The sequence below is a fragment of the Saccopteryx bilineata genome, chromosome 5 (genome assembly GCF_036850765.1).
Source record: "Saccopteryx bilineata isolate mSacBil1 chromosome 5, mSacBil1_pri_phased_curated, whole genome shotgun sequence".
NCBI lineage: Eukaryota > Metazoa > Chordata > Mammalia > Chiroptera > Emballonuridae > Saccopteryx > Saccopteryx bilineata.
Window position 1 is genome coordinate 145,087,776 of NC_089494.1, and position 12,284 is coordinate 145,100,059.

The 12,284-nt window shown below is 35.6% G+C and overlaps 1 protein-coding gene across 3 annotated transcripts in view; it reads right to left on the bottom strand.

The window, feature by feature from the left end:
* PLXDC2 (plexin domain containing 2) overlaps positions 1-12,284 on the bottom strand; it is a 521,092-nt gene that overhangs the window by 65,756 nt on the left and 443,052 nt on the right. For all 3 annotated transcript variants that reach the window (XM_066233239.1, XM_066233238.1, XM_066233237.1), the window contains 2 exons: positions 5,000-5,150; positions 2,785-2,823 (listed from right to left, as the gene is read on the bottom strand). In XM_066233239.1, the coding sequence (XP_066089336.1) occupies positions 2,785-2,823; positions 5,000-5,150 (190 nt within the window). The remainder of the gene's footprint in view (positions 1-2,784; positions 2,824-4,999; positions 5,151-12,284) is intronic.

Genomic DNA, 12,284 nt, shown 5'->3' on the forward strand with positions numbered 1-12,284 from the left:
CCACAGAAATGCCCCAGAAAGACTCCGAGCCAAGGTAATCCAATATCTAAAGGGTGATGTCTGGCAAAGACCATCATTGGTTTCTGGCTACATACTGACTACTTTGAAAAATGTCCCCTTTTCCAGAAAAGTACGGATCTTTAAGTAAAAATACTTTTAAGGACAGCCAATTAAAGCATAAAATTAAATCAAGGAATAAAATGTGCTAAAATTCCTTGCAGCAATATATGGCAATTTACAAAAATTTATTAGCTTGCATTGAAAAAAATTCTCAATAAATACAAGAAAACATTTTAATGAGGCAACCTTTCCATTATTCAATTTTGCAAAATGTTAAGTTGGAGGATCATGAAGAGGTCAGTTCTGAACTCTTTTTCAACATGTTTAATTAACTAATGAAGTGAGATTTAAATTGGCAACTCTTCCAGTGTCTCCATATTCCATAAAATAAAAAGTATGATAGAATGCTATCCTGATGAAGGTTCTATAAAACGCAGAGTGTGATTTTTCCTTAAATGCTCTTTTGAAGGAACATTTATTTTAATCCTGATGAGGCTGGTCTGCTCTAACTGTACTTTTAGGAAAATTACAAACAATCCTAGTGATGAAGAGAGTTTTAGTGTATAGTCATATCTGAGATCTTACTGTGATGTTTTAAAATTCTAATGGACACCTGCCACATATCAGTGATTTAAGTATCATCTGAAAATCCAACAGTCAATTTTTCTAGTCTAACAAAAAAGAAAAAACTCCTCCATTTAAATCTTAGAATTTACTTAACTCGTTCCTCAGCATTGAGGTAGTTCTAATGCAATGAATTAAATATCTCTAGTTTTATGATTCCTTGCTGCATTAAACAAAACTAAGAACTGTCCTTGGATTAACTGGCAATATTCTAGAAACCTATTACCTAATACGTACTCCACAAAACATTAAGTCTATGAGATGTTATTTAGAAAATGATTTTATGACCAAATGAAAATGCTAGCTACTCCATCTTTATTACCATCTCACTGTTTTGTTAGAATACACGTGCTCTGAAAGCCATGAATTTGTCTAAGCTTGGGTCACCACCATAGCCCACGCCTGTGGAAATGCCTGGCCCTCAGCAGGCCTCAGCAGGAACACATGGATGAATGAGCAGTGAACATTCAAAACTCTGAACAGTCTGAACAGTTCTCCAGTCAAAAAACTTTTCATTTCTCCCTCACCCACAGTACTTCACATCTACTTAATCACAGGGTTCTTTTGTTTATTTTGGTAGCACTATAGAATATTTTATCAAAACAAAAGAGGACACAGAAAATAATATAATAAATATGCATGTTACCACTGCCATATTGAGAATTAAATGTTACAAATACAACAGGAGCCTCTCGGGAACCTTCCTCCGTATCACTTATGTCCTACTATACCTCTTCCTCAATGAAGTGACCCACCACTAGGACTTACATGAGACTTACTAACATCCCACTTTGAGAAATTCTGAACTGGGGGAATGCTCAAGTCCCTTTAAATACTAAGATTTAAATCTGTTCTTGATAGTATATTATTTTGCAAATGGTCATCTGTAAAACTATCCATTTAGAGCATTAATACAAAAATGAGTGAAGAAATAAATGAAGTAACACTATGATACAGAAGCAAGACAACAGACAACTATGCAATAACGATAAATATGAAGAGGCTAAGCAGCTTCTTTTGCAAATGAACTGATATAAAATCTAAAGGTAGATATATACCTGTACCTATATCTTTAGGTCATAGTGTGTATACACACTATGTTCTCAGAAAACAGACATATGTGTTACCGACTCTAGACTGAGTAATTTAGGAACTATTCTGTGCAACTGTAGGGAAAAATATTCTAACAACTTTGACCCACTCACAAAATCACCGAGGGCTGTAAGAGTAAAACTGTGTCTAGACCAATGTCCTGGTATGCCCACATTTACATAATAAATGACACTAAGAGGAGACCCTCTTCCTGTGCTGAATAAACAGTTGCTAATAAAAAAAATCCCTTTTATCAAGATCCAGTTTTCTCTGATAGAGAAATGAGCTAACATAGTTTAAGAAGAAAAAACTATTTTTAAAATTGTAGTCAATATTTTGCACAGCCTCATTTTGGTAAAACCTTTCTTCCTCAAACTTTCAAGTACCATTAGAGGTATTTCTAAATTGTCTTGGAAGGACTGTAAGTAAGTACACTGTAATCTAAATGTTCTTTTGCATTTTAAATGTTTATCCCTTGCTTCAGGTAAAAGATAAAAAGACCTAGCACAATATATTTCCATATCACTCTTATATCTTAATTTTATTTACAAAGGATATCAAATAGCTTAGTGCCAGGAGAAAAAAAAAAACCAGTTGAACCCAATACCTGGCTGTGTAGAAAATCACATATACAATTAAAGTAAGAAGTAGAATAAAGAATACAAAAATGTGTGGGTATACTAGCTTTAATCCTCTCAATCATAATCCTCACCATTATCTAGATACTCCATACATCAAAACCACAAAGCACAGCACAGACACTCTTCATTAGTCATTGGTGGTATGTAGTTCTTACGGCAATTACATGGATTAGAATTTCCTTCTACTCTTGAAATCATTTTATTTTTCAAGCCAACCCACTGAATTCTTCTCATGTTAAATACCAAAAGAAAGTGAAATGTAACCTCATTCTTTATTTAAATGCCCAAAAGTCCTTTCTCACATCTAAATGAATGAAATGGATTAGTTATCTAAAACACTTATAAAAGAAAAAGAGTTAATTCCTACCTCCGTTATCTTTCAGATGAAGTGCTATCTTGGTATCATCTGGAAGAGAAATTCAAAATATTACAACAGAAAAAATTTAAAAATGCATAAGTCTTACGAGCAGTAACTGTCCACTAATGTTTAACGATAGCATGACCAGATTTTAATATGTTAGTGAGTTAATGAGAACAAGTCCTAGCTTACATGATGCACTGATGCACTACTAAAATTTCTTTGTGAAATTGTAAGATCAAGACTTTAGTAAAGTATCATGATTCTTGAGATCTGTGAGAAAATTACTCTGTTATAATTGTAACTTAAAAAATATTTATTTTTAATTTTCTAAAATGTTATAATTAGACTCTGCAGTTTGACTTTATTCATCTCAAAAGTCAAAATCAAGATAATTCAAATTATTTGGAATATTAAAGATTTCTCAATTTATAAATTTAGCTTTGAAAGTTAAATGCTCATTCATTTTAATAAACATAGCCAATATCACATGAAAAAATCTTGTCTTTAATGAACAAAATGTAAGACATACTTTTTTTACTTCAGTGGTTATAATTCACTCTAAAGGGTAGAGTTCAATTGCAGAAATATTTCACAGGGTAGGATTCAAATTGCAAAAATATTTTCATAGGCTATATAACAACCCAAATCATATAGATTAACATATAACATTGATTTTAAATATTTAAATAAAACATATTTAGCAGCTTTCCTCTACTTCACTTTAGAACTTTATTCCAGTTAACTTTATTTTTTTTTGTATTTTTCTGAAGCTGGAAACCGGGAGGCAGTCAGACAGACTCCCGCATGCGCCCGACCGGGATCCACCCGGCACGCCCACCAAGGGTGATGCTCTGCCCACCAGGGGGCAATGCTCTGCCCCTCCGGGGCATCGCTCTGTTGAGACCAGAGCCACTCTAGCGCCTGGGGCAGAGGCCAAGGAGCCATCCCCAGCGCCCGGGCCATCTTTGCTCCAATGGAGCCTCGGCTGTGGGAGGGGAAGAAAGAGACAGAGAGGAAGGAGAGGGGGCGGGGTGGAGAAGCAGATGGGCGCCTCTCCTGTGTGCCCTGGCCGGGAATGGAACCCGGGACTGCCGCACACCAGGCTGACGCTCTACCACTGAGCCAACCGGCCAGGGCCCAGTTAACATTTAATATCCAAGTAAATTTCATTAAAAGCAAAGGTTCTAAATTTAATTTCTTACTCAAATGAAAGAAAGGTTTATGGCAATAAAGAAGACTATTGTTTCCTCCTGAAAGCTTACCCTTGGCTCATTAGGCTTACATTTCTCTTTTGTGGTACCATTCAGAATAGATGGTTAACAAACTTTGGCTAACATACTTCTTCACCCAATGAGCTATACCCATGCATTAATGATCTCTGTATATTTTCCTTCCTTGTGGAAGAAGTATTCTTCAAGGACAATTTCTGTGACATATACAGCGCCCTTCTATAAATTATGGCCCAACATATTTTATTGATTGTATTCAGTCATATATTCGAATTGCACCTCAGTAGAATTATCTATTGTTTATATGCAAAATTAATGGACACTTTGTATGAATTTTTGCCTTTTTATCCTGTGACTAAGATGTTGAATTCAGTTATTGCAAAATTCAGCATATTAAAAGAAGTCGATATTTCTTTTCCAGGGAGGACAAGTAGCCACTGTGGAAAGGCACAGCACATTAAGAGCATCCTAGCACACACTTTATTTCATAACAATTTTTGTCCTTTCCCTCTTAGAAATCTAGTTTTCTAAAAACAAAAACAAACAAACAAACAACAAAACCTTTCTGGTCCTGGTTGGTAGACTCAGTGAATCAGCACTGGTTGAGCATATGGGTTCAATCCCTGGTCAGGGCACACAGGAGAAGTGACCATCTGCTTCTCTCCCCGTTCCTCTCACCTTTCTCTTTCTCTTCCTCTCCTACAGCCAGTGGCTTGATTGCTTCCAGCATGACCCTGGGTGCTAAGAATAGCTCAGTTGGTCCAAGCATTGGTCTCAGGCACTAAAAATAGCTCTGTTGATTTGAGCATTGGCCCTAGATGGGGTTGCCGGGTGGATCGCTGTTGGAGCACATGGGGAGTCTGTCTCACTATCTCCCCTCCACTTATTTAAAAAAAAAGAAAAAACCTTTCCCTCTAGAGAGCCACTCCAAAACATGTCAGCACTGTGAGTTTTCCCTCCTTCAGGAAAAGAGTAAAGTATCTCCAGGGCACCTTCTGTGGGCAGGCTGGTGGGCAGCTGGGATGTTGCTGCTCTTCTGGTGGTTGTTAAGACCCTGAATTGTGTGGTTGTTGCTCGCATGGTTGTGGTAGTTTGAGAAGAACTTTCCACTGGCTCTGTATTCTCACACATCTTCTCTTTTGACTAATAAGAGAAAGAAATGGGAAAACCACTGAAGAGTGATCATACATATATTTTTTTTACCTCAAAGCTGGTCTTTAAAACACAAAAGACTTTCAAATAAACATGAGGGATAAGTTGTTGTACAAGACCTTATTTAGAGATTTTGCTAATTGAGAAAGTATGTAAAATAGACAAGAGAAAAAATTGGATGTTACAAAGCATTTTCATCTTCAGATATTTGGGTTTCATCATTTTTTGCCGATAACCTTTCTGTTTAACATAATATTGCTGTTTATCTTGCCCTAAACTTTATATCAATGTATTTGTAAAAGGCATGTCAAAAGGGAAAGGCCCATACAGGAAGAAAAGCACGTGCATAAAGATAAGGTTTAAAACATGCTTACGTATGTGAACAAAGAGGCATTCTCTTCATATCAAACTGATAATGATAAATTCTAAAACTTTGGTAATTGTTCCATACTACTTTATTGTTTTAAGAATATGTTCACACAGATTGACTGCTTTTTTAAAAATTTTGTTTCCTTTATGAACTATTGAAACCACCCAGACAAAGGACTTAACAGCACTCATGTAACCTCTGAGCCCATCCTTTCCCTAGATGAGCTGTACCAAAGACATCAGGGAAAGGTGTGTACTGTATTTTTCACTTATAGCCCATAAAAATGGATCCTACAACCATCACCAGTACCAATCTTCAACATGCAGACTCTTATGGTTTAGAAGCTGGTGTTTCTCCCCACCTCTTTGTGCTTCAAAGTACTAGATTCCTCTGATGGGCTTGAGTAGATGATAACTATTCTGCACATGGGAGGTACTCATCACACTTTTGAATTTATTGTAAATAAATACTTCTTTAAAAAAATTTCTCATTATTAGAGAAGTACAATGCACTTTACTACCGCTTAGAAAGAGTTCCCATGATGGCTTCCTTTTCACTAACTGTATATGACATGGGTTTATTCTCTAACATCCTAGGGACCCATTCAATTGCCCGATTCTACTTTCTGCATAGTCTCAGCCCCAAAGGTCTCATCATCTCCCTCTTGACTTCACTTTAGCTATCATCTCCACATGCTGGAGCTTATCTGCAGTTGGAACCCCTTTAGTTCTGAAGAAATAACTCCTGATATTCCACTTTCAACCTATCCACATCATGTTCATGCAATTTCTTTTTATTCCATAACGACACAGAAAGCCCAAGCACAATATTCTTTGTCTTCTCATTTCCCTCACATCAAATTCTCTTTTCAATTACATCATGCATCTTTACCCTATGCTTCTTCCCACACCACTTTTTCAGAAAATCACCAATACTGAACATAGTAAAAAGAGAAAAAAACTACCTTTCCCCTGGCTGCTCCAAAGCCAGGCACAGCTGGAGAACCACACCAACATGCAGAGCTCTGTACACTTACTGCCTGCATCTACAGCAGGTTCTTCTACGTTGCCTGGCAATACTGGCTTGCTTGGCTATCTAACTTCCTCTTCCATTACCCTAAGAATTCATTTCCAACCCTCTTCATTCTACTTACAAACTCCAATGCCATAAGGGTCTTCTGATTTTACTCCATGGGTTCACCTTTTATTGACTAAATAAAAGAGCCATCATCAAGAACCCTTTAATTTTCTTTACAAATCAGCATTCTCGCTTGAATTTATAACTAACCTATCCTTCTTTCCTTCTGTTATCATAGATGGGGTCCATTAGTTATAGCAATCTTCACACTGGCCCCCCTCAGTCTACCTTCTCAGGTCTTGGAGCTTGCTTCCACCGGTCTTCTCAGACTCCCACTTTGCCCACATATAAAAATCTTGTTTTAACCCAGTCCACCTTAATTGAAATTTCTCATACTGATGCTTCTAAATGTCTCATTATTTACTAAAATTCCATGGCACTGTATATTCTTGATATCTCATCAGTATTTGGCACTCTTGTCTACTTTTAATCTTGGGTTCTGTGACACTCATGTCCATCGATCTTCTGATACCTCTCTAACACTCCTTCTCAATTTCCATTACTCCTTCCTGTGTGTCCCTTAAGTGCTGGTGTTTTTCATGGATCTTTCTTGAGCCATCCTTGCACTGGATGTATTCTCCCTAGCAATCTCCTTCACATCCAGGATTTTAATTACCATCTTAATGTTGATTATTTGAAAATCTGTATCATTAGTCCACATTCCTTTCTTGATTTTACACCAAAATATTCATCTATGAACTTAACACATGCATATGGATGTCACAGATATCTCAAACTCAGTAAATCTAAAATGGGTTATACCACATATTAGTCTTCTCCTGTGTTTTTATTTCAAAACAAAACAAAAACAAACCAAAAACACTACTGTCAAATTCCCGAAAGTTGAAGGTAAAGTTTTGGACTTGGTTTGCCTATGGCAGTAAAATAGACTAAAGACTGTAAATACAAGTAGGATGCAATACAGAAATATTTTGGGTGAAACTTGAATTTTAAAGTATTATAAGGATTTTCAGGAAGTAAGCAAAATCTCCATGGTTCTTTTCTATTGTATCCCCTGCAAAACAAAACAAGGCAAAAGCTGTGTGCTGTGCAGACAGCAGGAGCAGTATACATTAAATAAGAAAGTAGTGTTGTATTTGAGGGCAAAAATGTCAAAAATCAATATTGCTCTAAGGAGTTCAAGCCTTGTGTCAGCAGTAGATGGGGGCATAAATCTAAACCTCTCTTCCTCATATCAAAGCAGGGACAGATGGGATCCTAGGAAACCCTCTGGTTCCGTCATCAAACCCTCCTTGGTGGAAAGCATCGCCTATTTAGGTCAGAGGGATTCCCATGGAATAAAAGCAAACAAATACGCATTTCTAATTACAGGACACACACACACACACACACACACACACACACACACACACACACGGAGCACCTGACAAACAATGAACAACTTATTTAGACTACCAAAAACTTTAGATACTGGGATCATCCAATATGAAATATTTAAAAATTTTATGTAAAATACTTAAATAAATAATAGGTACATTTTAAAAAATGAACTAATAACATAGACAATAAAAATAGCTGCATATTTATTAAGGTGTCAAATTTGAAATTTAGAAAAAGAATACACTTGTTGAAATTACTGTCAGTGAACAGATTAAATAGATTAAACAAGATGAAGGGAGAATTAATAACCTGGCACCTAGAACGAGGGTATAGCACAGAGAACTAGGACAAATGATACACGAGACATAAAAGACAGAAGGAATGATAAGGTCAAGCCTAACCCTCAAAAATGCAGAAGGTGAAGAAGAGAATGGAAAAAGTTGGATTGAATAGTACATTTATCAAACTTGACACCGAGTCAATTAGAAAACATATTTCTGAGTACATGCTGATCATTGTTTTAAATTGTCCATATGCTATTCTATAAAAAAATTCCAATCGATTTTTTTTTAATTTTTAATTTTTATTTATTCATTTTAGAGAGGAGAGACAGAGAGACAGAGAGAGACAGAGAGGAGAGAGAGACAGGGGGGAGGAGCTGGAGGCATCAACTCCCATATGTGCCTTGACCAGGCAAGGCCAGGGTTTCGAACCGGTGACCTCAGCATTTCCAGGTCAATGCTTTATCCACTGTGCCACCACACGTCAGGCCAGTTCCAACCAATTTTAAAGAATTAGTATCATTTATAATACATATATTCCCTAACAATTAATTAGGTTAGAGGTCAACAATATAAAGATAATTAATATTTTTTCAAATAATATAAAGACAATTTATTTTAGATTTTAAGAATAACAGAAATTTTTTTAAAATATTTAAAAGATATGATTTTTAAAATTGTCTATAATTTGGAAATGTAATATAATTAACAATTCAATGTAATTACAATAAATATATTAGTGAGATTGATAAAAACAGATCTTCACAAATGGAGTCTAAAACATATTTACTTATTTATGTACATATGTATGTTTTTAGTGAGAGAGAGAGAGAGAGAGAGAGAGAGAGAGGAAGTGAGAGAGATGAGAAGCATAAACCTGTAGTTGCTGCACTTTAGTTGTCTATTGATTGCTTTTCATATGTGCCTTGACCAGAGGGCTCCAGCTGAGCCAATGACTGATTGCTGAAGCCAGCGACCTTGGGCTCTAGCCAGCGACCATGGGGTCATGTCTATGATTCCACACTCAAGCTTGCAACCCTGCACTCAAGCTTGTGAGCCTGTGCTCAAGCTGGTGGCCTTCGGGCTTTGAACCTGGGACCACAATACCCCAGGTTGATGTTCTATCACTGCGCCACCACCAGTCAAGTTAGTCTAAACTATATTTGAAGAACATAAGTCCCCATATAGTCAAAACACTACGGAAGAAAAGCAAACTTGTCCTATGGATAGCAGAATATCTTATGGAGCTATAGTACAGTGTGACACTGCTCAGGGTATTGACAAACGGGGCATTAGATGAGGAGAGCTTAGCAACAGACATCTGGTCTGTGTGGAAACTACATAAGGAAGAGGGGGCTTTGAAAGGAACTGCCAAGGGAAACTATTCAGTAAGTGCTGCTTGAAATGATCTGTAAGGGGGAAATCCCTGCAAAACTGCATTTCTATTTTATACATATAAACCAATTCTAAATGGACTAATAATTTTCATATAAAAGACAAAGTTTTAAAACATTTAGAATAAAACATATAAAATAACTGTATAAAGTTTGGTAGAAAAACTCTTTTTACACAAGATGCTCAAATACACAAAACTAACCATAAAAATAGATTAAGTAGACACATTAAATTTGTGAATAAATGGTAACTGAAAAGCATAGAGAAATTTAAATGATAACCCAAAATTTGGAAGAAAATGTATACAAGTGAAGACACTAGCTAGAGCAATAATACAACAAAAAATAAATAAAATAAGAAATGAAGCTATTACTACTTAAAGGTGATCTGATTGTTTAAGTAGAGAACTACTAAGTATCTTTAGATATATTTTTTAAGTTATCAAGAGACTTTTGTAAAGTGGCTATCAGACTTATTATATCTGTTACATGTAGTCAGTGAAGACTTAATGTTATAAAAAAAATGAAAAATGGGGAAAAGGTATCTCCTAGAAGAGGAAAGACAGAAAAAAAAGCCAAAAAGTATATGAAAGTACATTGAATTTCATTAATGATTTGTGAAATGTAAATTAAGTTCCCAATAAATGCCATTTTGCACCCATTAGATTTGCAGAAATGAAGAAACATGACAAAACAAGGCTGGTCAGGATCGTGAACTACTAAGAACTGGAAGAGTTCTAGTGCTGGGCTGGTAGGGTAGCTTTATAAACTGGAAGCGATTGGCATTCACTTTCAAACTTGACCATTTACCTGACATTCAGTAATTCCACTTTAAAGAATATTAGAAAAACTTTTGTGTATTTGATTCAGAAGACAATCATAAAATTTTCTGTAATAGAAAAAATCTGAAAAAAATGTCCATAAACAAATCACTAATTGAAGAAAGTAGGATTTTAAGAATATAGATCTAGGCTGGCAGAGTTTGGTGGTTTTATTTTGCTTTCCAATTGTTTCACTAATGCATCCCAGTATCTAAAAATGGGCATACAATAAATATTTGATGAGTAAATGAATAGGATAATCATACCATGAAGTATACAACTATGAAAAGGAATAAACCACCACCACAGCCCCCCCCCCCCATGGATAAGTGTTAAGAACAAATTCTGAGTGATAATAAACTCATTTCTTTGTAAGAGGGAGAGGCAAGGGTGACATGGAAGAGCAGAGAGCCAGCCTCACAGCCATCACGAATTCTAGTCCTTCAGTTGGGTAGTGCAATCATGGATTTTTTTTAATTGTTTTAGTACTACAGTAATATTATTAAATGTTTTAAAAAAATTTTAGAGGAAAAAACCCACTTTTCTAGTTCTCATTTCCATTCAACCAGTTACCTTTCCACCATTCCAACCACTGTAGTCACCACCATATTCCCCTTGTTTTAGTCCAGATCATCAGCCTCGGTTATATATTGCTAAAGACAATTTATTAACCCACAGCCAGGGTGATTCTTTAAAAAATCATTTGGATCAAATCATTCACTTAGAATCCTTCAGGTAGCTTTTTCTTGACCAAGGTAAAGTTCAAACTCCTTCAACTTGTCATATTTTGGTCCCTCCTTATATCACCAAGGTCATCCCTTGCTAGTCCTCTTCTTAAAACTCTAATTACCCTTCAGGCTTCATTTTAAATATCATCTCCTCAAGTAAACCTTCTATTCCTCTCCTTTGCAAGATCATCCACTTATAGACACTGTATTTTTGCTCGTGGCATTCTTTAAGTGCTGTCCTTTGTTCAGTGGTCTGTCTACTCAAATGGACACACTTCTTACACTTTCACACTATTGGTGCTTAGAACACAGTGTTTGTATTAAGGTTTGCATTTGCTGAATAAACTCATATCACAAGATGAGAAAGAAAAAGTAATCCTGGTTTTAGGTATTGAAAACAGGCTAGAACTGGGGACCTTGCTACTTACTTATAAAATAAGGGTACATGGCTTACCAGAAAGCTAGAAATGTGAATAATTATTTTCAAAATAAAATGGAAATACTGAATACTACAGAATGTACTAGATTTGGAGCTCTTTGGGTAAAGAGTAATTTTTTAAAAATCTTTGTAATTTTAGTGCTTAGCACAGGAAACAGAACATGGTAAATTCCCCACAAATATATTTAGGAGGGCTTAAAATATGATGAATTCTTCTTTATCTCCTATGGGTTATGGTGGGCTCAGACTTAAGCAAGAAAATTAAGATGTCTGAATTACACCCTTGATCTTTACACATATATAGATAATTGAGGTAACTGTGATTATATAAAGAAACATCAGTCTAATAACACAACTAGGACTACCAATATATGTTCTTTTTGAACGTTATAAGTGAAATGAAATAGATGGATGAGAATATCACTGTAATTACCCACTTGAATATCAAAAGTTGATTAAAGTTCAAGAATATTCTTAAAGATGTATTTATAAAGATATTTCTGATACATTATAAATAAAAACAACTTAGAAAAGAATCCAGTAACTATTGATCACCTAATAGTTTTGTAAAATAGCACTTTGATATTATTTCCTTTACTGAATGAGAAAAATTG